Source organism: Alligator sinensis, unplaced genomic scaffold (genome assembly GCF_000455745.1).
Source record: "Alligator sinensis unplaced genomic scaffold, ASM45574v1 scaffold1118_1, whole genome shotgun sequence".
Classification (NCBI taxonomy): Eukaryota; Metazoa; Chordata; order Crocodylia; family Alligatoridae; genus Alligator; species Alligator sinensis.
The window spans coordinates 2,882-29,405 of record NW_005842070.1 but is presented as its reverse complement, the minus strand read 5'-3'; the positions used below and the strand labels follow the sequence as shown (position 1 = coordinate 29,405).

At 39.5% G+C, this 26,524-nt stretch overlaps 1 protein-coding gene across 1 annotated transcript in view; it reads right to left on the bottom strand.

Annotated features, from left to right (window-relative positions):
- The window catches only part of TRANK1 (tetratricopeptide repeat and ankyrin repeat containing 1), a gene marked incomplete at its 5' end in the record, with an annotated part of 26,956 nt that continues 432 nt past the window's right edge, over window positions 1-26,524 (bottom strand). Inside the window, 13 exon segments of the mRNA XM_025204131.1 lie at window positions 1-911; window positions 2,589-2,690; window positions 6,185-6,833; window positions 6,836-9,242; window positions 13,587-13,732; window positions 14,145-14,277; window positions 16,687-16,790; window positions 19,790-19,878; window positions 20,749-20,905; window positions 21,714-21,854; window positions 22,562-22,699; window positions 23,242-23,441; window positions 24,049-26,524. The exon segment at window positions 24,049-26,524 is cut by the window's right edge and continues 30 nt beyond it. Coding sequence (XP_025059916.1) covers window positions 802-911; window positions 2,589-2,690; window positions 6,185-6,833; window positions 6,836-9,242; window positions 13,587-13,732; window positions 14,145-14,277; window positions 16,687-16,790; window positions 19,790-19,878; window positions 20,749-20,905; window positions 21,714-21,854; window positions 22,562-22,699; window positions 23,242-23,441; window positions 24,049-26,524 — 6,852 coding nt within the window.

Here is a 26,524-nt window from a genome sequence, read left to right as displayed (position 1 = left end):
CTTTCATACTTTATAAAATATTATTATGCATTACAAGATTTTTTTGGCAATCTGAGTTTATAAAACAAGTAAAATTGCATAAGCAATCTTTAACATTAAAAGAATCATGATGTAGGACTTCAGTACTTTAGAAAACAATTTATATCAAACCCAGAATGACAACCAAAAGAGGGGAACTTCGTGTCCATTTCAAACTAGGGATATGTACAACACTGAAAGACACAAACAACTCTGTACTCACTATTACAGTCTCTGGAATTAAATAGAAAGGAGAATGTAGAATCAAGGATCCCCCAACCCAAAAAGGCTTCATAGCTAAGTTCACAACAGTTATTTGGAGCTGTGTCAGGCATGGACAAGCTGCCCTTTAAAGTCCACCCCGACCCCCAATTTAAAGTCCTCTTAGAATCAGAGAAGTGGCCTTCCTTCTCATGAGCAGTATAGCTCTGTCATACTACTGAACTGGTAATTTTTTCCTACCTGCTCATTTCTAATTAATAAGGACCTCTTTGGCCTTCTTTTGTTGCTTCTGAGTTACCAAGTTAACTCTGTCAGGACAAGTGTCAGGCACACTTTAGTTTTAAAATAGTAAGAAAAACTTATAAAACAATCTACTCTTCTACAATAGATGAACAAAAACAAGTAAAAAAAATAGCTGGTATTTTTTTTTTTTTTTTTTTTTTTTTTTTTTTACATTCTCTCCTTTCCTGATCCCTCCTTTTTTATATGAAGTATATTTAAGCAATTTATTCCAAAATTACAGTGGTATAGGGCAGTACAGCCAGCTGCATATTTTTCCAATTATCGTCTTCTATATTTTCTTCTTTTTGACGACTTTCTATTGCGAAGTTCTGCGAAAGCCTCCTTTTCATTCTCTACTTCATTTTCCAAGTCATTCTCATGTGCAAAACCTATTACAAAACAGAAGCATGTTCAGAAGCATATGCAACTGAAATTTACTTTTCCTAAAAGTACAAAAATGACTATTTTCTGTTTAGGCCCTGATACAACGACATGCCTAAGCCAGGGGTCAGCAGTGTTTTTGGGCAGAGTACCCAAAACACATGCAACCTTGACTTGTAAGATGTTGACATGTCAGGGGCCTACAGTAGAGCCGCCGTGAGGGGCCAATCCTTGTTATGGCAGCGCATCCCCAGCCTCTTCCCCAAGGTATGAATGTCAAGCAAAATACCTTCACATGACATGCTCTGGTACGTGTGCCAGAGGTTGCCTACCCCTGGCCTAGGCACATGGATAACAATAGCTTAAGAGACACTTGTTTCAATATGACTCTCACACAAACCAGAGCTTAGACTGCAAGAAAACAGAAGTAGAGCTAAATAAGCACAATCAAGTTTAATGAACACCATGGGTGAATCTACACATGCACTTTACAGCCAAGTAGACTTCTTAGCTCCACAGTAAAGCGTCACAGTCAACACATGCACCAGTATTAGAGCACAGTAAACTAATTAACTCTGCCGTAGGATAGTAGTCAGGAACAGTACTATCTTACAGTGGAGTACTTTACTGCACCGAAATGCACGCATAGATGCTGACCGCGGGCATACAGTGCACCCAGTCAGCCAAGCCAGTGAGGGCTTGCTCTGCCCAGGCTCAAATTGCTGCTCTCCCAGGCACACATGTAGATGCTGCACCCGCGAATAGTTGACTCCAGCTCAAACTGCTCAAGTTTATTGCATCACATTAATTGCACGTGTAGATGCATCCAATCAGAGTTTATTCTCACTAGTAGGGAAGGAGGAGCCTTTTTTTTTTTCTTAAGAGCTGTCCTTGTAGCATTATGGCCTCTTAAAATCTAATCATATAAAAGGAAGCTGGTATGACAGTCAATTCTAGTACAACAGCATTCCATTTTAACATGTGGGTTGTGATACCTTTCTTGAAGAGGGAGGAAAAATACCTTTAACCAGTGAATTTGTTACAATTCTGTTTTTTATACTAATATGCCAGTTTCATTTTTCTCTGCTAAGGCCCAATGAACATATGAACCCAATAGCAATCAAATGGCTAATCAAAGCATTTTCTCACTTTTTTTCTTCTTGTTAATGTGGACAGTTACTCAAAGACGTCCTTGAGTACTTTCTTATGATATGGAAATAGAGAAGGACTGGGACTTCAGCATGGTTGTTATGCTTTCACCCACACTGTGTTTAAACTATATCTTTCTTGTTACTGTCAGAGCATAACAAGGTGCATTGCTGGGTTAAAATCTCTGGTCTAAACAAAGCTTTAGACTGGTTTTAGGCGAGTAGTTTCTAATAATTTGGGATTATGCAGTTTCCAGTCTACAGATTTATTGATGCTACAAAAAAGTTAAGGAATACACAGTTCCTAGTCTGGTAAAGATAGTCTCTTCTCCCTTCACTTACTGCAGATACTTACTTCCATTCTGAAGACCCCACTTGACCCAAAGCTACTGGTACACATATGCAGTATGCATTGTCTACTTTGGCTTTACAATGAAAACTAGGGGGCTGATGAACACTGGAAGATGAATCTCTCTCTTTACAAATTAACATTGCCACACAGCAACTTCTGGGGAGGATGCTAATTTGAAAATGTACCTTCATCCTTCTGCATATATGATTTTATTTCCTCAAGCCATTTGCGAGCTTCATCAAGACAAATGCTCAATTCACTAACATGCTTGGTCATCATTTCTTCAGCTGAAATAAAGAAAAAATAGTTTTAATACATTAAGATTATAAAATGCATCTGACAGCTAGATGGTGGCTTAAAGCTACAGCCAAGTTTCCCTTTATTACCTAGCTACTACTGGGGTCATTTGCACTGATGCAAAGTGAATCTGGATTTAAACCCTAATTTTCAAAAGCACACACTAACCCACTGACTTCTATTCAGCTGATCAAATGCAGACAGAGATTTGAAGTATTCTAGGACTATGGCACACTGGAATATACAGGCTGAATTCTTGCTGACTCAGGGCATTGGGAGTACTTAGTATAAAGCTTGCCACCATGGGAGAAGATGCAAGGCCTTTTCTCCCTCATCAAATCAGCTCTGCCAATCAACATAGAAGGGGACAGGGTGACACCTGCACTCTCAGCCTGGCCCTTCTGCAGACACTGTAGGTAGAGTCCAGACTCCCTCATAACATCAGGGCCACTGAATACAGCATTTTTTTCTCATCAACTTTCTTCCCCTTCCCAAATTTTAGAAGTGCAAACACAACATAACCCTAAGACCATTTGCTTAATGGACATTACCATTACAGCCTTAAACATTTAGAACACTTTAGTTTCAATAAGAAAAAAGAAAGTTCAGGCACGTAAAGAGACTACAATATATAGATTCCTACAGCATAGGAAAGTGAAGATAACAGATATGAAGACCTTGCAGCAAAATCAACTAATAGCTTATTTAACATATGAATAATTGCACTGGATTGAAACACTATTGGTGGATGAGGACCTCATGAGTAAATAATTAATGATAGATTTATTGCAAATTCCTTTAAAAAAAAAAATGGAACCAGATTCTCAGCTTGAGTAAAACCCCAAGCCCTATCACTCAATTGATTCCACGCTCACACATACACATCCCAGTTGATGATTGGTTCCTTTCTTGAATGGAAACAAATTGAGTGGAAACAAATGTAAAAACATGTTCAGAACCATTAGCAAATTTTTTGCACTTGAAATGAAAATTTACAAAACTGTAAATGAAAATCTCATTCCTTTCCCTGGTTTTGGATAAAGCTTTGCAGCAGCAAAGATTTTTTTTTTAAATGTTATCAACCGAAATCTGCAGCAATTGGAGGACATTTATATTTCCAGTACATGTAGCAATATATTTCTTAGCCATTAGAAAGACTAAATGTATACATTGCAGTGAATATCTGCTCACTGAAATACTGGACAATAGAGGTATGCGAAGCGGGCCCTATTCGATTTGGATTCAGCCCAAAACAGGGACAGTGATTTGATTAGTTGATTCAGATCACTGCCCCCGATTTGATTCGGCTGAATCCAAATCTAAAGATCCGATGCCGATTCGGAGAATCAGTGATTCAGCCATAGACACAGCTTTAAATGTTTTTTATACGTACCTCAAGATACCAGTGTGGCTTGTGAATGCTGCAATGTTGGGGTGAATGGAGCGTCCCACAGGAGTGCAGGAGGGCCCTCCACATGCTCAGCGGTGAACCTAGAAGTGGACCAGAACTACTTCTAGTCCACTTCTGGGCCTGCTGGAGAGCACGCAGAGGGGCCCCCCCTGCATCCTCCCCACCCCCACAGCTTGGCGATCGGCCATGGGGAGACCCTGGGTGCCCCTCCCAGACCCAGGAGGCACCAGTCGCCAAGCTGGGCGGGGGCTCGGAGGGCCCCCCCTGCACACTCCCTGAGGGATTTTCGGTTCCCCTTCTGTGGCTGCTGCCGAGCATGGCGGGGAGCCCCCCATGTTTCTGTGGGATGCTCCATCCGCCCCAGCATCGCAGTATTCACAAGCCGCCTGCTACCTAGAGGTATACAGAAAAAACATTTAAAGCTGTCTATGGCTGAATTGCCGAATCACTCTGAATCGATTCGGAGGGTTCCGATGCGATTTGAAGAGATTAAAGGGTCCTCTGATTCGATTCAGATTCGGAGATTCGGTCATCAAATCGGGCTGAATCTCCGCCGAATCGAATCAGGGACTGAAGTTTTGCATAGTCCTATTGGACAAGTGTTTAAAAAAAAAAAAGCAGGATTTTAATACTCTTAGTTCTAAATAAAAAGTGACTTTTCCTCACATAAGCTGAGATAAGACAAGCCCTGAGCATGTGCAACAGACTTCATGCATATATTTTTGTCTGTACACAAAGCCTCTGCAAATGGAAAACCATTGCTATGCCTGGGATAAGTTTAAGTTTAGAAAGTATAGTGGAGATCAGAGTTTTATATTTACTCACAGATTTGCAAAATTCTAATTGTCCACAGCAAGGTTTTTTTGTGGTGCATAAGGGAAATAATGTTATTTTATTATCAGTCATCATCAGCAAGTAGATATCATGCTAAAATTGGTAAACTGCTCTTCCAATTTTGACAGGTTAATCTATAGTTATTCCCTAGTTTCAGATTTAAAATGCTCTTTTCTTCCCAAGACAAAATAATACTCCACTATTCATTCTTAGGTCATCCACTCACTGAATCCTAATTTTATTTTTCCATTGCCAGAGAGTTTAAAGATGGTACTTTAGGCATGTAGGAAATACTGTTCGTATCAAAATATTTTATCTGCCAAGATTTGTGACTTAAGGGAACCATGTTTGGTCACTGTTAAAATGGCCTTTTAGGCCTTGGCCACCCTGATGCCACCCAACAGTGGTATGAGTGCTACTAATATTTGAAGGGAAAACTAATCAAAGGCATCCTCATTCAATGTGCAGCCTGATTCTGACACTAAGAAGTGCTGCCCTACTACTGGTAGTGGTAAAGCTGCATCAGTGCTACAGCAACAGTAGGAGAAATGCTAACACATTTCAGTGTAGATGGAAGCTTAGAGATCTTCCTAGACACGCACACACTTTAGACATAACAGAAGTTGCCATGGCAGCAAAGCAACAACCTGCTCTACAGCATCCAATGACAGAAACAATCCTTTCTAATAAAATACATTAATTATAGAATGTAATAAATATTCATTAATCACATCCTGAACTTTGACTTCTGTGGCTCTTGCATTGCAATATGAAACCCTCAAAATATTCAAGAAACCTTGAGAACAGTGTACAACAGCATGAGTCTGGCGCTCTATTCAGTTTCACTAATGTAAATCAGGCATTTCAATGAAAATCAGTGCAAGGAAAAGGAGACACAAGCTGATATTATTACTTAGCAAAAGTACTAAGTTCACCCATGTACTTAACCCAGATCACTAAAGAAGATGCATCTATCTATCTGTATTTTTAATCAGAGGATATAAAATTGTTGCAGGAAGCAAATTGGAAAGGCTATATCATATAAAAGATATGCCATCATATCAATCTCTTTGATTTTCTTGGTTTTATTATAATTTGCTATTTCTTATTTAGTAAGTTCTTTGTAACGGCAGTAGCTTATATGTTGGCATAATCATGACATAATTGAACTGTAATGTTTATACCATGCTCCCATTAATTAAATAAAAACAAACAAACAACAACAACAAACAGGCTTACCCTCAGCCCAGGCTTTTCTCTCATAGATGTCTTTTACCATATCTGAAATCTTTTTAATGATTTCTTGGATCTTTCTTTTCTCCAGGCTGGAACGTGCTTTCCAAGCCAAGTTGGTCCAACTGTCTTCTTCGATGGCAGCTATTATACTCCGTCCAAAACATATATTTGAATCCACACTGCTTCTGAAAAACTTGAAATAGTCCTTGTAGGCTACATATTTATTTTTGTGCTCATCCGTACTTCTATGCCTTTCGTAAGTCTCAGTGGCTACAAAAGCTGCATTCCTTTCTTCATTCTCTTCCTTTTTCACCTCATCACTTTCTGTTGGCGTCACAGCTTCAGAGATCTCAATCTCCAAGTTTTCTGCCTGGCTAAAGTAGTTTTCAGAACTCTGGATGAATTTAATTCCACAAAGGTCACATTGCGTTCTGTCAATATCTGCTTTTTTAAAGATCCCCGATACTAATTCTTCCATTTCCACTCCAGTAACCTCTGGCTTAGAACAGGATTTCCTTCTCCATTTTACATAACAATACCCTAAAAGAAACACCTTAAACAACTTCCGCTCTGCAGATGCCTTCTGCTGTTGCTTCTGCTGCTTTATGGATGCTATGGCTGTTAAGGGATCTTCGCTGTTTAAGGGTCTTCCCCCTCTTCCATAGAGGAGAGATCACTTTCAAATTCCATTTCTGACTCTTTAGAGTATTCTACAGGATCCCAGGAGGATACAAATCTTTCTGGGGTTACCTGCTCGTAAAAGATGCCCCGTACACTACTAGTCCCTTTGTAATACGGCGAGTCCCACCTCCATCGACAGTTGACCAAGAACTCCCCATCTCGTTCAGTCAGCAGCTCCTGAAGGCCTTCTGCTATCTCTCTCACTTGTGAGGTATTACTCACTTTCTCCACAATCTTAACCAATCTTTCAGGCACTTTGGAAGGAGACCGTCTTTTCATACTTATCAGTTTATCCTTAATTGTAAGAAAGTGGGTGTGAAAAAGAGATTTAGATTTAATATGGAGCACTTGATCAGCATTCACCAATATCACTAAGCACAACACCACAGTACGCTCAGCTTCCCCTGACGTTACATAATCAGGGTCCCCAAAAGCATCCACAAGGACATTGAAGTCTTTGTTTTGAGCTCCACACAAAACTTCTGCCACATAACTGAGATGGAATTTGAACTGCCTGACAGCTTTATTTATGTCCTTTGGTCTGTAATCCTGGATAACAGAAAAGGTGTCTCTGACCTCTTTGTATTGGTCTTTTTGTCTTTTGAACAAAAACTCCCAATAATGAAGAAGAGCAAGGTAACTCTTTGGAAGGCACAGATTAACATCCTTGCAAAGGCGCATCAGGACAGCACAACAGAGGATATACTGGAATTCTAGCAGCATCACTGTATTTCCTATGCTTGGAATCAGAGGGTCAATACATTTCTTGACCAGGACATTCATAAAACGGAAAAACAACAGTTTACATTCTTCTGGGTTTTTGTTAACATACAGCTGGTCCAGTGAGTTTTGAAGGAGTCGAATGAAACACAAGTGTATGTTTTCTGCATTTTCAGCATTTTTGTTAGGCTGCAGCATCCCAGCCCTGCCCTGTATTCCCTTGGGTTTTTTCCCTCTGCTTTTCTCCTTTTCATAAGCCTTTAGTTCTTTGTTATAATCCTCTTCCTCCCTAATAAGAAAATTCTCAAATTCTTCAGGGTAACTGGAAGACAAGATGAAAACTTGCATGGCACTAAGCAACAAGTCAGTAGATTCTCTTCTGTTTACAGCACTTTCATTTTTAAACTTAAATGTGATGTATTCCTTCAACACCATTTTACAGGACTTAGGAAACCTGGAAAAAGGTCCCAAGATTTCTCTGCATGCCGCTGGATTTTCTGACACCACTCTAAGATGGAAATGCTGAGGGAAGACGACATTTACAAGCGATTTGCACATTGCATATTTATCGGCAGTCAAAAGTTCATCGATATCTTTACTTTCATGAAGCAGTTCTTTTGAAAAAACCTTCTTGGCTCGTAAGAGCAGTCCGTTTATCACTGCCAAGTCTATTTTACACCGAAATATAGACTTTGCCTCATGACGCAAGAAAGGTCTATGGAAGCCTTCACACGTTTTATCTTCACAATCCAAGCCAGCGATGAACTTCAAACAAATATCAGGGTAATTATGTCCAAGAACGTTGTGTGTAATCAAACACAACCTGCTTAACAAGTGTTTCTTCAGTGCAGACTTCACCTCTGCTATGCCTACCACAAAGTGATCTTTCATTTTTTTCCCTTTCAGATGGGGATTATCTGATAAAAACTGCACAATGTGTCCGGCTTCATTTTGGGACACCTGGCAAAGATCGCCATCTACTGGCAAGACCCCAAAATAATCAAAACATGACTTGACCGTTTCTTTCTCAGCATTGGTAGTTGCTTTTTGTAAAGCTTCAACCAAGTCTAGAAGAGCCTCTAAACCGCGTGTTGCAAGGTACAAGATAGATCTGCTTTCTGCTTCACAGTGGGTTAATTCAAAGAGAGCTTCCACCACACCAGCATAGTGAAGCAAAGAGTAGTACTTGTAGAAAGCATCTTTAAGCTTTGTAAAATCTTTCTTTAGCACTCCCTGGAGAAAAATTGCTTCAGCAATTCCAGATGTCTGGTTGGTTTGTTTACACAGCTCTAAGGCTTCTTCTATGACAGCCTCTCTGTCTTCCAATTCTGAATGCCCTGAGACACTGAGACGGGCTGCCATAAGCAGACATGATGCCCGAAATTCCTTCTTGGTAGTGAGCTTGGCTGCTTCCAACACAAACCCATGTTGCTTCATCAGATTAGCAGCCTCTTCCTCTCGACCTTCCCTCTTCAGCAGGTCTGCTGCCTGGGCCAAGCATTTGTTGGATTTCAAGAACACAAGCTGGACTTCTGTGTCAAGTCTGGAGAGGACTCTCATCATGTCTTTGGTTTTGTTTGCAGTCAAGTACTTAGAAGCAGCCACCAAGTACAACTCATTTGATGAGATGGAGAGGTGTGTCCTTAGTATCCCTTCATACCTGAAATGAATACAGCGGCGATTAAACTAAAAAAATCACCAGGTGTGATTAAACTAAAGCACAATGTACTATTTACAAAAAAAGAAAGAAAAGGATCCTGGTTATATTAACAAGGTAAATAAGGCAACTTCAACCACGCTGTTGCTTCAAAAAGGCCAAAAATACTTCTGAAACTGAAAAGAAAAGGGGTCTCTTTGATATCTGAAAAAATAATCATATTCTAAAAAGACCTACTATATAGATTTGCTACAAGGTAAGGCTGTCTGAAACAAAAGTACTAAAACTTCAGAAGAGAAACAAGATCAGAAGGTCAAAACATCAGGGAATCTTATTTATTTATGCAATTTATATGCCACCCTTCCCAACAAAGGCTCAGAGTGGCCTTTAGTAAGAAAAGAGAAAAACTTCAGAAGGGAAACTACAATACTGAAATAAAAATAAATGGCCACTAAGCATCATCTCAGCCTCGCTCTGTTGCCCAAATAGGAAGGTCTTGCAGCACTTCTAAAAGATGTCCAGGCTCAGGCTCTGGTGGACCTTATACTGAGGGAGTTTCAGAGCTTGAGAGCTGAAACTGCTGAGAATGACTTCTCAGATGTTTTCACTAAGCAGACTTAATGTATCTATGGTACTTGAAAGAGGTTGCTCTCAGATGACCTTAAGAGATCATGATGGGAGTGTGGAGGAGAAGGCAGACCCTTTGGTACATACAGCCTAGGCTGTTTAAGCTCTTATAGGTCCTATCTCGGTCCATGCTACTTTACTCCCATTTTAACATCATTTTTTAGTTTTAAAGTAATGAAAAATGATAATGACTTGGTAAATAGCAAAAAAAGCCTACAACAGTAACAGATTGCTTTATGGTACAAGAACTACATATATGCCACAGCACTGTATCTGTAAACACCATCTTTCACCCATTGTTGCTTCCTGAGTGGCAGAACAAAGCATGCATTTCCTTCTTTTTTAAACATTAGTTCTGGTATTCACTTAATGGTTAATTACCATTGTATGATGTCAACAAATTATTAAAACTTCTTTCTTAGCCAAACTTGAGCCTTGCAAAAAAATAAAAAGTCTTTCCCCTCCTACACACTGAGGGTGAGTAATGTTTTTTGACAGGTGAGTAAATTACCCTTAGCCTTTCATTATCTTTTCATGGTAAAAATGGGGGAGTAGATTTTGTGCCTGGGATGGTAAATTTGCATGGATGATTTTGCAGGGCTGATTTAAAGAAAAAAACAAAGCATGGTATGTTAGAAGTAATTTTAATACTTGTACTTTAATTAAATTATTTCTATTTAAAAATGTTCCAAAATACAGTGGTCATCTCAAAGAAATCACTTTGTTTTCATGTTACAGAAGATTTCATAGGTCACATCTCATATTTCCTGGAGTTTGTCAATCTACTATGTTGTTTATGGAACATGATGATCCATTACTTGAATGCTCTCAACATTTTTTGTCACATATTTTACCATGAAATTTTAAAAATAAACTGAAAAAAAGAATATTATGGGCAGGGTCTGATTCCCGATATATTTTCCTGTGATGTGCTAAGAACACATGGGAAAAATGTAGTATTATAATAGGCTGGGTTTTTGGTTGTAGCTATGTTGGTCTAAGGACATAGGCAGGCAAGGTTCTTTGAGTAGGTGTGATATCTTCATTAGATCAACTGAGTAGTTGGGGGAAAAGTTCTTGGCACCCTTGGTCACCCTTCTTCAGGCATAGGGAGTCTCTGCTGTTCTGAGACTCCAAGCAAAAAACAGACCAGCAGAGACTCCCTATGCCTGAAGAAGGGCGACTGCGCCCGAAAGCTTGCTAAGAACTTCTTTCCAACTACTCAGTTGGTCTGATAAAAGATATCACGTCTACACAAAGAACCTTGCCTGCCCTATAATAATAGGGACTGGTACTGTTGCCCAGTACCATTACCCATTACTCAGTTGCCTAGAATTTCTTCCCATTTTCCAATGCTGTTTTCAGCTGATTATAACTATGCTAATCCTTAAACATCTGCCTTTGATTGAATATTTCAGCTAAAATGAATCAGTCGTTTCCCAGAATGAGGGCAAGGCAAATAAATATACTGTTTTCCCCAAGTTCAAACACTCTAGGAACCTTTTATTTGAGAAGTCCCAGTGTGCTGTGCTTTGGGGCAGGGACCTGAAACTTGAGAGAAGGGTAGGCATTTGTGGAGGGAATATGTCTCTCCCTTAAAAAAATATGTGCAAATCTGGTCAAGATATAGAAACTGAGACATTTGCATATGCTCAGCAGCAACTTCTCTGACTATAGCAGATACAATTGTCAGAAGCCCTGTCATTAATGAGCACATGTTAGTCTGTTGCTGAATAGGTTTTTCCTTGCAGCTGCAGTTCTACATTCCTGCAGGCCATGCTGGTCAAATGTCAAAGACTTGCCATTTTGCAATCCTGTTTCCAGTTGATTTTAAACTGTGCTAATTAACTGAATCAAAGATGTGATAGCATCTCTTTTATGCCCCTGATGATTGCAGGCACCTTGGAGGAGGAAACTACCAGAAATGCAGAGAGGACAAGCGGAAGTGATGGAGACAGTAAACTGATAAGAAATCTAGTGGGAGGAAGTGACTGGGAGTGAAAGGGCAAATATGAAGTAGGGCACTTGTTCTAAACCTTTCTAGACTTGAGGCACTTCTCAGAAAGTGCCAGCTCTTAGTTTTCATTCTTTTTTTTGACTCAGGAAAAATAATACAGCAATTCTTCTGTAGCAAAGAATTCAGAAAGATGCCAACTGGTCAGAATGTTTCCTGACACTACGAATTCCTATTTGAAATCTCTGGGTTTATCTTGTGAACAATGTTTGCACACCTAACAAAACTAACATTGCATTGTACCCTGCAGCACTCAAAAGCAACTCAAGGCACACTAGAGTGCCACAGCACTGTGACTCAGAACCAGTGAACTAGGATGAGGAAAGATCGCTGGGGGATGATGGCTGGGACTGGCTGGAAAGGAGAGCAGTATTGGAAATGTAGAACAGAAATGGAACAAGGACTAGAAACCAGTAGGCAGTAAGGGAAAATGGGACTGTCTGAGCAAAGAAACTGGGACAATTAGCTTGGGAGGGACATGAAACACTAAGATTGGATAAGGAGCTTGAAGATGATGATATGGAGTCAGTGAGAAAGGGAATGTTGGCTGTACCTGCCAACTGGAGGCTGGCGGGGGGAAGATAAATTGGATGAGGAGCCAGAATAGGGAGAGGGGACCTGCATACAGAAGTGCTGAGCAAGACAGGGATGAGTAACTTAAAAAGTGAAAACCGGGACTGGATAAATGAAAAGAATAACTGTGGAGGGAAGAAAGAAGCAAATTAAAAAAAAAAATGGGGTCAGGGAAGACCACAGAGAGGGCAGGGCATTCTGGGTTCCTCTTGTGGGGGAACAAGTAGAAGAGTCTGTACCCGCCAGAGCATATGTACCTCCAGAGCTTGGAACTGAATCTCAAATCTTACTACTCCACTACTGCCAGCAAGTATCTAAAGTGTCTGAGCCCTCTCAAGTGCTGATCCATACAGAAGGTAACAATTTGCCATTGGTATCTGTTACAATGCCAGCTCAACTGGCAGAAATAACTTGCCTATGGACTAGTTAATATATATGGACTAATTAATATTATATATAAGAAAGCTTAGGAAGTTTATAAAACAAAAGCGACATCAAAAACACATTGTTAGGGCTGTGAAGTCAAATCACTCAAACATTAGGATATGCCAGAATTAATGCTTGCACCTCTGTAATTTTAATTTGGGTACTTTGTGCATGTGAATTAGGTTTTTAGGGAATCTTGCATATTGTTTGGAGCCATCTCTTAGAAATAATGCACAGGAGAGCACCTCCATTTCTATCCTGTGCTTTAAAAAAGTTATCAATTCATCCACATAGTAAGCATATTAAGATATTCTGCCTAGTGGATTAGATATTATGCAATTCAAACATCAAAATCACTCGCAGAAGTCCACAAACACTGAGTAAATAAATGGCAGGTTCCCAAAGCTACTATTTCCCTGAACCCTGTGCTGAAGTTTACCTTAGTTGAGGAAATCACTATGTGAAAAACTATAGATTTGACATCCTTTTATTACAGTTAAAGCTTTGGGCCATCTTCTTCGTCATTTTCTCATTAACAGAAGTGATGGCAGGAATTCTGATTAATCAAATGAATATGCTACTTGTGTAAAAAGTGTCACCAGCATAAACTTTTGCCAAATCTACATGGAGCTCGCCTTATTACACTGAAGTCAGACAACTGATGTAGGCATTTTCTGTGCATCACTCTCTTAAAAGGACATATGTACCTTTCTGCTGCATTTCCTGCTTCCTCGTAAAGGCCCTCCTGGAAAAACATCTGAAGTGCTAGTTCAAACTCTTGCATTTGTTCATAACATCTGGCCGCTTCTTTATAGCAATGGCTTTTTTTATAGAAATAGGCAGCTTCTTTTATCTATGGCATAAAATTCTTATTAATATGAAATCTCCTAAATATTCAAACAGCAACAGAAGAAACATGGTATTTTCATTTATACAGAAAGAGAGAGAGAGAAAAATGAAGTCTTCCACTACCACTTCTGCTGAATACCATTCCCACACAATAGACAACATCAAGATTCAAGATGTTGAACTTCCCTCGTTTTACAACTATTGTGATCTACAATGTTCCCTGGAACCAACTGAAAAAATATTGTACTTTATTTATGACTATCAACACACCATGGGGAAAAAAAAAAAAAAAAAACTTATGAAAAATATTCTGCAGGGGTAAATAATGTTTAAAGGTCTCTAAACAGGTATAAGAATTTAATTAAGAGAGAATGAGAGTCCCCTTAATGAAAAATAGGCAGAAGAGCAGTCAGTACCTTTCCTAATTTTTTACATAGTTCTGAACAAAGCTGAAATTCTTTGGCGTAAGTCAGACATTTCAGTGATAATTTTGGTTCTCCACATTCCAAATAGGTTTTAGCCAAGGACATATATTCCATCTGTTTTTCCCTGTCCAAAAAAAAAAAAAAGAAAAAAGTTTGTGTGTGCACATATGATGTTCCAAGTCAAATTCACGAATACAGGATGAGAAAGGACTCCTAGTCACTGAGTCCAGCTGCCTGCAAGGGCAAGCAACTACAACAAATATTCTTGTTCAGGGGAAAAAATATAATAATAATCAAGCTCCATCTTATGCTTAGTTAGGATGTTCGCCATTACTACTCCTACTGGAACGCTGTTCTAGAATCTCACTGCTTTGAGGATTAGAATCCCTATTCTAATTTCCAGACTAAATTTGTTCATGGCAAGTTTATACACATTTGTTCTTGTGCTAACGTTGTGCTTTTAGCTTAAATGATTCTTTTCCCTCCCAGGCATTTACCTTTGGGTGCATTTATATAGAGCAAATATACTCCTTCTCAGTTTTTGTTTTGCTAGCCTTAACAAGCCACGCTCTTTTAGTTTCCTGTCACAGTAGGCTCTCCATTTCCTTGATCTTAGAAGGCTCTTACTGAATGCATTCCAGGTTGAATTCACCTTTCTTGGACATGGATGACCAAAATACAAAAACAGTATTCCATGTACAAATGGCATTAATATTTCCCTTTCTTTGCTGAAAACGCTTCTGAAACCTGCTCAGATTAGCAGTGTCCAACTGTCCGTTTCAACTTAATGATCTCTCTCTACTGCCCTACTAGGGAGCCAGGGATCACTTTAGTGACACCTTCCATGCCCAAACCTGAAACAACCTTGATGCCTTTTGTAAAGCAGTGGGCTGCTGCCTGAACCACTTCTTAACTATTTTAAACTACAGAAGAACTTAATTTGCATTTCTTCAGTCATATGATACAGCGCCCTGACTTGGCTTGATACTGTGGAGGGAGACTACCTGGTCCCCTGACTTATGCATGTTAAGTCAGGGGTGGGCAATTATTTCAGTTGATGGGCCACTTAAGTTTTGGTGAGCTATTGAGGGCCACACACAAAATCTTTCAGAAGATATCATTGTAACAAATTATAGATAAAAAATAAATCATATACTAAAAACTTAAACATCTACTATGGCATGTTTTAATTTTATTTCAAAAAATATTTTTGACCAATTTATGTTTTGTGAGTAGTGACTGCAGAATAGCTCAAAATTAACAGTCTTACTGTTGTATATTTGTGGGGGGGAGGGGTTTGCGGGGGAAGGCGAGTGTGTGCATGTATGGGAGAGCTACCTATGCACAAGGTCCTAGGAGCTGGCCAGGGCTGAAGGGATGGAGGGAGAAAGGGCTGGGGACACATGCAGCAGAACTTGCTTGGGTGGTCCAATGCAGGTGCACTATGCCACTTCCCCATCTGACCCATGGCTGTGCCTGTGACGCTCTGTATGGTGACAAGCCCTGCCCACTCCCAGCTGGGGCAGTCCATACTGCCCTCCTACCCACCCTACATTGGCCACCAGCACCACCCCAGCCCTGGTCAGCATGTACAGCTTCCCGGCAGGGCTGCCTCCTCCCCGGTCAGCAGCCCACAGGTAGCTGCTCATCACACTGGGTGGACAAAGCAGGTGGAAGGCAGCTGGAGCTGGAGCCCCATGCACCAAAGCAGGAGCCAGCCAGCTGCAGCTTCCGCACCCTGCTGCCTGGCTGGGCATGTGGTGCCTGGCACATTCTCCCACAGCTGCCGCTGCTACTCCATGTTACCTGCTGCCCAGAGTGGCGCAACAGAGGCAGGAGAAGAAGCCAAGCTGTACCCAGGTATCTGCTGGGAAGTTGTGTGCACAGCCAGGGCCAGGGCGATTCCAGGTGGTGGGGGCTGCCCCAGGCAGGAGTGGGCAGGGCTTGCCCCCGTGCAGAGCACTGTGGGGGCAGCCACAAGCTGAATATAATCAATTGGTGTTATGGATCTGGTCCTCGGGCTGTATTTTGTCCACCCCTGTGTTAATAAGTTCATGAGGTTTGCTTCCACCTTGAATGTGGTATTTACTAATACTATATCCTCTTTCTCCATCACTCGTTCTGCCTTGTCCCTCATTTTCATCCTTCTCCTCTTTCATGGAAACTGAGACTAAGTATTCATTTAGTTTTGGATCATACTTCAATCCACTAGTTCATTAGACAGCTCTCCTCAGAGATGGACCCATGAATTCCCACTCAGCAAAAGGGGAGTGTTTTCTGCCCCAATCAGAAAATCAGAATAGAACTGCCTTTTGGGTTCTATTGAACAAGGCTTCCCCTTCATCACAATGTGTGCACCTCCTTGGGTGAAATAGGGTTGTTATCCTAATGCAAGGCATGCATTTTTTATCTGGTTATGTTATCAGCATTTGTTTAGACATCTTAGAAGCAGAACAGGATCTGAGGCTTAGCTTTTTGTATGTATTCCAAGAAACACTGCTACTTATGTAAATTTACATATCTCAGTACTTACTTGGGGCTGCTTTTCTTTGATTGCACGTTAAGTACAGCATCATGAGCCAATGCCAATTTCTCTTTCGCATCTGCTCCTCCCTTTTGGTAACATTTGGCCGCCACCTGATGTTGGATAACAGGTTACGTTCATTAGTGCACCACGCTCATGATTTAAGTATTTATAAAATTACTTGACAAAGCCTCTATTTAAGCAGAGCTTACTTTTAATTTTACGATCCCATCCATGACAAACATCAAGACCAATATGGGAAATGAAGGAAAGGGAAGGAAAGAGTTTGAGCACATATGAATATACAAAAGTGCCTTTGAAGTATGTCCTCATGCAAAATTTCAGCTATTTTTAATATAGACCAGCAGTTCCCAAACTGACAGACTGTGCACCACCAACTTTAAAATAACAACCTTAAGTACCACCAGCAAATTTTGGTCATATAAAGTAATTGTAATAAGTCTGTTAACGCCTACCACTTACAGGTTGTCTGCATACCACTGGTGGTACCTGTACCACAGATTAGGAGCTGCTGATATAGACAACTGACTTAGAAATAGCGAAAGCAGAATTCTGGATAGACTGGCAGAGCAAACAATAGTTTCTATCACATTAGACTTGAGAGGGTTAGCTTGCACATCAAAGGAACAAGCCATATAATTTCCATCACTGGAAATCAGTTAATTCTTGCATGTTCTTTTTTGCTTTCACAGGGCTCGGTCTAGATTCAGATGTTCTGTATTTAGACCAATATAGTTCCAATATCCAAAAATCAAATCACACATGAGATATACTGCACTGCAGCTTTTAGAACCCAGTTCTCCAAGCGTTTAAGCCGAGCACAAAATAATTGAGAACAAGACTAAATACACATTCCTTAGACCTTGCATCACTAGTTAGATCACAGCAAGCTGAAAACACTAATCAGTGCACAGTTAAATTGTAGAACGAAAAATATTTGTTTACCTGTCTCATGCACCAGTACTATTGCACATTTTCAGACAGAGACAAAACATGTTTTTATCAGCCTCTTCACAATCACACCAACAACTCTGCAACAGTGTACCTGCTTTATTGCACCAGTATACTTACTGCTTGTCTGCTCCATTTGTCAGCATCTTTTACAGAGCAAAGCAGACGAGTCCTGCCTTTATAAAAGCCTTATTTTATTGCCAAAAATATTTTTCTTGTTTTATGCCGTTTATTTGTGGAAAAGACACATTAAATGTAGGACCAAAGATTAGAAAAAAGTGTATGGTAAATTAAAAATAAAATGTATTTCACATTAAAACAACAAATGATTTCTGTTCTTCCTGCAAGAGGGAGAGGCAGAGTTGGAGACATTTTCTAATTTATTCTAGTTCATGTTTAAAAAAAAAAAAAAAAAAAAAAGTATTCAAGCATTTTGCTGGAACTCCAGAAAGCCATTGCATATTTTAATTTCCTTTACTCATTCTCCATCTTAAGACCCTAATGTGGTATCCAAACAAATAGAGAGCTCTTTAACTCTCAACTCTAATTTCTCACTGGTCAAAGGCATCACTGTTTGATACAAGTCAATCTGTTCCTTTCCAGAACACTTGGTCTTTACTGATCTAGGAAGCAGATGCTTCTGTTTCATTTTCTGACTTGCACAGCAGGAACAGATCATCATAAGTTGTTGCTTCCCTATAAACGTTTCTCTTATAAAAGGAGAAGACTAATATAATCATAAAAGACACTGCATCATTCTGATATCTGTCATAGGAATTCAGTTTGATACCAGCTTGTTTCAGAAATATTCAGAACATAAACCAGTGATTCTCAACCAGGGTGCTGTTGCACCTGGGGTACCTTGAAATCCTTTTAAGGGTACCATGCAATGCCACGTGATGTTAGCAACATTAGATGTGAAAATATGGTTCACAAGATAACCCGGAGATTTCAAATAAGAATCTGTGGTATTAAAAACACTCAGACTTGTTGTGCCCAAGTTATTTACAACAGAAGAATTGCTCTATTTTGCAGAAAAATAAGACAGGGAAAAGTAAGACTTAGCATTTTTTTTAGATTCAAGGCACCCCTCAGAAAAAGTTGAGAACCACTGATCTAAGCCCTATTAACTGGCCTGGCAGTCAAAATCTGTATCATACTAGTCAGCAATCTAATATAAAAGAATTTAAAAAATTGAGTTTGTCCAAAATGACCTTTTGAATAAAATCATACACACTAAAGGGTAGGATAGAAGACTATCAATTTCATTTTTGCATAGAATTTTCTTACTGCATTAAATCCCTTTGGTCTCAGGATACAATTGCTAGAAAGAAAAATAATTAGGGACCCTCTACACATGAAGGGAAAGGTGAAATGGGATCCAACACGTGATCTACACAATTGCACCTGCTGCCATGCTACACATACACGGCTGCAGGTGCAATTGTTGTACTACGCATTAGAGCCCATCACGCCTTATTGTTGCTGGTGGAAGGGGGGGCCCAATCCTGGACTGCTCCTGCGCAGGTAAGAAGCAAGGTCCCATGGGAACTCCCTCACCTGACCCATAAATCGGCAGCTCCTGGGGCTGAAAGTTCCCCTCAGTTGAGGGACTCCTAGCCACAGGTATGGTGCACCCATGGAGCTGGGAGCCCTGTTAGCTGACAGGGCTCCCAACCACAGGGGAGATCCTGCTAGACATGCAAATTAAAGCTTGATAGCAAATAGCTATAAAGTTAGTACACGTTTCAAGGTCTAACTTTATAGCTGGTTGGAGCTTTCTATGGCAGGATAAGTACTTTGAATGTATAGCTGGTCTCAAGGTAATTGTGCAATTAACCAGTTAATTGCGCGATACCTGTAATGTGTAGAGGGGGGCTTAAAGACAAGTAAAAACTACTGTACACAGAGACCGTAGGAGGTTCTAGGCTCATCATCCAAAGCACTCTGCTTCCACAACCTTGACTCTCCAACCTAGAAGAACGTGTAAGGAAATAAAATTCTACGTGGATTAAGATCCCAAGTACTAATTCATTCATATATATGTTACCGTAAACAGAACCAAGTGATTTTACAGAGGGAACAGGATCTCCATACAGAAAAATACTTGACATCACATGAGACAAACACATGTTTTTACCTTCCAGCACTGATGCTTCGCATAGTATTCTCCTTGTGCAATCCATTCTTCTGGAGTTGAAGTTTTAACAAACATGCTATCATCTAAATCTAGAAAAGGGAGAAGAAGGATATTTTCAGATACCTGACGGACAATTATAAAGAGGATAGAGATACATTATTCTGTGGCCATAGGGGACAGGACTAGGAGCAATGGCCTCAAGATGAAGTACATGAAATTTAGGTTGGAGATTAGGAAGAACTTTCTGATTACAAGGGTGGTCAAGCACTGGAACAGGCTAACTAGAGAGGTTGTAGCATCTCCATCTATGGAAATTTCAAGAGCAGGTTAGACCGACACTTGGCTGGAAGAGCCAAGTGTCGGTCAAATCTTAAGTGTCAGCCAAATCTTAAGGAAGAATACTTTTTGAGTTAGTGTTGTGGTATAAGAGAAAGTATTTAATGTATTTCAAAACTAATCATTATACTTCTCTCATATACCAAGCTGCCCTGATTTGTGCCCGTGCCAGTTGATAATATCAAGAGGTGGATGAGATTTTCCATCATTTTATTAGCATTTAATGCTGATGATTTGTTTGGTTTCAGAAGGCCTTTAAAATCTATACTTGCTACAATGATAAGAGCAACTTCACTGTCCCTTCATAATATATGGGCTCTCTATGTCTGAGTTAAAAAAAAATAACAAGTAAAACTGTCACTGGAATCAACAGAAGTTTGTAGATATAACAATTGAGTGAAACCAGCTAAGGACTTCATTCTTAATGTACATCATTTGAGGCAACACCTAAATCCAACCACTTTTTTCATATTATTTAAAAGCAAGCAAACCAAAAGAAAGGGACATTTGTAGGGAACAAAAGAAAGAAGGGTTACCTCATTTAAAATGAACTATAGTAAAACACAGAATGACTTGTCTTGCCTTGAGGGTTTTTTTGTAAAATGTTTTGAGACAAGCTTTACCTTTGTTTTCATCTGTTTTGACAACTTGAACAAATTCTCTTCTGATGAAATACTTAAAAGCTGGATCCCGCTTATCTCGGTTTTCATCGAAGATCCACAAATTGACCCTGGCTCTTGTAATGGCAGTATACAACTGTTTCAATTCTCCATTAAGCATCTGGAGCACAGTGATTAAGACAATAAAATAAGTGATATAATCTAGAAATGCTATGACTTCACTGTAAACAGAAATCTGATGGGCACATTTAAGCCAATTAAGCACAGCATCTTAAGATAATTGACTAAATATTTTGCTACTATAAAATTGACAATTGGGTATGTAAAATGCAAGGAAGTGCAGTCATATATTGAAATGTATGTCCAGTTACTGCTACTGCAAAGCAGTAACCCACATGTACAAATGACCAATATTGTGTATAACCATTTAAATGTTAACACTTGTTTTTCTGCATACACATTCACGATGCAAATCAAACGTTACATGTCTTCCATAACTTTGAAAATAACCAGTGCTACAAGCCCGAGCTACATTATGCCAAGCATACATGAAAGCAACTTCATTGGTTTTAGTGAAGCTACCTGGAATAGTATAATGGCGAATCACTACCTTGGTATTCATTAGTTTTTAAATGATAAACATGAGATCACTATATATGAACTCTACCAGCCCATGCATAACATGTTCACACAAAAAACCAACAACCCCTCAATCCTCCTTAAGTCAAAGCAAACTAAATTCTATATACAAACGAAAATTAATACCGGGGGAGAAGGGGGCAAAGAGGTGGCTTTGGGATTTTTGTATGAAAATATGAAATACTATGATCTTGACTAGAAATGTAATTTATTAGGATGCTCACTTAGATTTTACTAGCAACCTTCTTGAACTTTCAAACTGTTCTTCCAGTTTACTGTGCATTTCCTATCTCTAACGGATGCATTACTGAGGAATCAAAATATATCACCTTGTACATTTCTGCATTAAATGAAAGAGGCCCATTTTGAGTAGCAGCATTTTTCTCTAATGTTGTTTCAATCACTGGCTTGCTTTCTTCTGGTACAGGAGGAGGAGTAAAAGAAGAAATGATTTTCCACTCTTTGTAAGCCTAATTTTGAAAAACAAATAATTGAAGTTAGCTCTATCACCTTCTTAATCAGCGTCCATACACTTGTATGCACACAAATGAAGTAACTTCTCTTCCTACAGACATACACACCACTTGGAAGCTACTCTCAAGTTCCAAATTCTGCCTTATTAAAGCAAGCTCATCCTAAATCTCATCCCAAGAAGAGAGCCAGGATGAAAAAGCAACAACAACAAATAGTTGCTCCCTTTGTTAGGGGAAATACAGAATTTGACTTACGGATGCTAAAGATCAGGAGTATGAATCTACTTTGTTATGCCGCATTAACTGTTTAAGTCAATGGAATGACTCCTGATTTACAACAGTTGAAAAAAAAAAAATGAAAGGAGGAAAGTTCTCCCAGACCAATGTATATTGGCAGACCTACTATTCAAAGTGCAAATCTATAATGTACCAGGTTCTAGCCTATGATACTGGTCCATTACAGCTCATATTGTATGAAAAAAAATTAAAAGCGAGAAAAATAAAGCATGCACTACACTCAGGAGGGGCAAGGAAACACCAGATGACTGCACTTGCCAGCGAGTCTCGAGTCTCACTTGGCAGTAGAAACGATTGTTTCCATAAGGAACAATATATCCTTCCTCAGCTGAATGGTCAGTCAGTCTAATGTTAGACCAAAAATACAAGATAGAAACTGTATAAAAACAGACTGAGCAAAACAGTACCTCCGAATCAGTGAAAAAGTTGTAAAGGAGGACATCATCAAATTCCAACCCCTTTGCTTCATAAACTGTTAGCACAAGAGCTAAACTGAGTTCCTCTGAAATCTTCTCCTTCGCCATTTCATTTGCCACCAATATCACCTGCCATAACATAAAATGCACTGGTAAAAGAACATGAAACTCTCAATATTAAAAAAGAGACAAAAATATTCCTGCACAGGGAAAACATACAAGTTAGATACTGAAACACAAATGTTACTTAAGAAGCAGGCCATAGTAGATTTGAAATGTAGATTAAACTAGGCTAGCTCCATGGCGATTTCATCTCATTCCAGAAAACAGCTTGCTAACCTGGCTTCTGCCTATTAAAAGTGACACAACAGTAGTGTCCCACAAAATGATGAGAGAAAGGATTGGTAGAACAGAAGAGCGAGTCAGAATCAAGAAATAAGACTAAAATGGCAAGAAAGGAGTAAAAAATACCATGTTTTTTTAAAAGGCTTGGAGGCAGAAATAAGAAAGATTTTTAGTTTGTATAGTAAGACTTATCCGGGGCCATAAAAGCAACAGAAAGCTGCAGCCAGTCAGGGGTGGTACATTCAGCTACAAACCTAAAACTATCTATGAAACATGGTATTTCCAGGAGACACCCCCCCAGTCTAATATACCTAGAAAAAGCAAACCTGATGTGCTCCAAATTCAATTGGTTGAGTTTTCCTTTTGTTGCCCCTCAGTAAGATTGCCAGGTCACTAACACTGCAAGACTCTAAGACAATAGGCTTAGGACCATCAAAGAGGCCAGAGTCCCTAGGAAGACGATCAAAAGATTCTGGGAAATAGTACTGAAGCAAGTCAACCACCCCAGAGGCCAGACGCAGAATTCCTGCAAGGAATAAGAACATGTGTTACAAATTGATCTCACACAAAAACATTTTAAAAATTGTTCAAGCTGCTGAATCAAGAAATGCCCGGGGAAAAGTTACCATTAGGGGGTGAAAGCATTCTTATAATGTATTTTAGGATACTTCAGGCTTAATTTGGAGCATCTCTGACTACTAGGCCAGCAGATATTAGAATGTAGGTTACAAAGACTGAAAAAACTGCTTTCTCCATCAAGAGTAAGGCCAAGAACAAATAAAACAAAAAGCAAAAACAGAAGCAGGCTCACTGTTCCTTAGAATACAGAATTTTGGGGAAGCTGATGAAGGAGCAAGTTTCAGGCATAAATCCCCCCCTTTTTTTTTTAAAAAAAAAAAAAAAGGAAAAAAAACAGGAGTCATTCTAAGCCAAAGCAAAACATTCAATGACGACAAGATTTTCATAGAGGATGTCCAACCTGAGGCACCTGAAAAGGTCTAGTTTTCAGAAGATACGAGTATCTGGCTTCTGAAAAATCAGGGTCCTTTAAAATATGTCTCATGTTGGGCACCCAAGCATCCAATCACTAAGTCACTTTTGAAGTGGCCTTAAAATATATTTTGGTACTCTACCTGAATGAGATCTGTAGTTCTGATACAACTGATATATCCTTTTTGGTTTTCTTACACACTGTCTCATGTCAACCATGTTCTTGCTGGCATAGTGAAACAGCGACCTCAGATCACTAAAACGGAAGGAAACTCCTTTCATTATACTCTGTGCTGTGTCACCAGTCAGGAACATTGCATTAGGGTTGTTTGTGCATTTCATTAACACCGCTAGCTCGGCTTGAGTGAAGTCCTGAATTTCATCACCATAAAGCTCATGGATGGACCACGGTAGCTCTTCAAGCTTAGAAAGTCTTTGAGATAAATTATACAAGACATCTTCTTCATCAAAGTAACCTCTCTGCGATCTTATTTGCTGGTAAAGACAAAAGAGATGATAGATTTCACTCCGGTCTTCCTTGAAGTTCGGGGCTCTCTTCCGCCCTAGCTTTTTATACTCTTCTTCAGTAAGTTTACCATGAGAACAGCTTAATGCTTCAAAAGACCCTTTCAAAAAAGATTTTATTTCTTTCCACACCAAGGCAGGATTATAGGAAGTTTTGCCTTTAACCATTTTTGGCCATATTTCATTAGCAAACACATCGTAAGTCACAAAGACTCGAGGATCTTTTTCTCTTGTTTGAGTTTCCACACCCTTTTCATCCTCAACATATTCTCCTTCAACATGACCATCTTCATCTTCATCTTGCCAATTTGGTATGATTAAATCTTCCTGAGTGGACCAGCCAACAATTGTTCTTTTAAGACTTCCATCCTCATTCCTAAGAAAAAATGGGTTAGGCATGGATGCATCCAGTAACAACAACAATTGCTTTGAAGTGACAAATAGTGGAAAATGTTCATCTTTAAGCTCTTGTAGCTTGTAAGTATTTGGCTCAGGTGGCTTGAAATGACTAGTTACTTTGGAAGATTTACTAAGTTCAACAAAGTTCCTCTGAACTTCTTGGCAAAGAACATGATTTTTTGTAACGAAAATCTGATGCAAGTGTTCGAGTTTGTCTAATTCTTCAATGCCTTGTTCTTCCTCCACTTCACAATCGCTCTCTGTAGAACAACGACTGTCTTCATTGTCCTGTTCATCAGCTAGGCTCTCCACAGTTTTCATCTCAACTGACTCAGAGTCATCATCTACTTCTTGGTTTTCCTCATCATCATCTTCCTCCCCGATGTTTGCTTCTTCAGATTCAAACTTTTGCCTCTGCCACTTTTGTCTAACCAACAGAGGGCCTTCTGCTATAGAAGCTCTTTCCCAGTAAGAATGAAATTTCTTCCAAAGCCTGTATAAGCAACAAGTAGTCTTTCCTGTGCCGCTCCGTCCAATTAAGATTATTGGTTCCATAGGTTTGGGATTGAGGTCGATCACTGCATACTCCAACTCACCGACTCTGAAAGGGTATTCAACAGCAGAATTCATATCATTTAAGATGTTAAGGGCCATGTTAGTACTGAAGCTGTGAAATTTCATTATATTGTATTCTGTTTCCACTGCGCTGGCTGGAGGGAAATATTCAGGTATGACAGGGTCTTTTGATTTTTCTGCCTCAATGTCTTCAACATAACAACGAGGAAACCGCTTTTGTGCTTTCATGTTAGAGGACTGCTGGGATTTACTTATACCCTTGAGTTTCTTCCTCAAGATGCAAGACAAGCCACGATTGTATGCAATACATGTTGTTTTTATAGCATGGTCAAGTTTGCAATGATCGAGAACAATGTCCCATATCCTTATGATTTCAGTGTAAATTCTCCCAGATTCCTCTAGAGGATGTTTTGACTGTTCCATTTCTATAATCTTTTCTGGAACCTCACTGCAACGGGGAGAAAAGTCTATTGCAAGCTCCCATAGCATCCTTGCCCCCTTGTTCAACTTTGCTTCATACAGCTGAATATCGGCTTTCAAATGTTTTAGCGGCTTTTGAAGGCTCTGCGTCCATTCTCCATTTCCAAGCTGCTGAATTACCATTATAATTTTCTTTTTCAAATAAGGAGGTACAGCTTTGCTGCCTAGCATCTTCAGCATTTCGGAAGTACATTCTATTTCCCAGGTCATATTATCAAAGTCCTGAATGTACATCTCAGTGTCCTGGATCTGCCCATTAGCTTCTGTTATTTCTTGTTCTTCTCTGGTAAGCATTTGCAAAGCAGATTTATCGTGCTCCTTCTCTGTACCTTCTTTGTCCAAGTGAACATTTTCTCCTTCGTACGGAGACAGTCTCTCACTTCCACAGATTTGTGGGGGCTCAATGTTTTTCCCTTCAGTAGTTAGTATAGAAGATGGCTTTATTTGAGAATTTTCCTGGGCTGGGGTGTCACCCAATTCAAGTTTCTGTATTAAATCTGAGATTGCTTGCCCTAAATGATCTCTTAGAGTTAAGAGCTTAGTTACTCCAGTTTCTTGCTTTAGCTGAATACCATCTATCTCTTCACAACTATTAGTACTTGAGCTTGTTTTTTCTAAACCATTGCATGAGTTGATGCT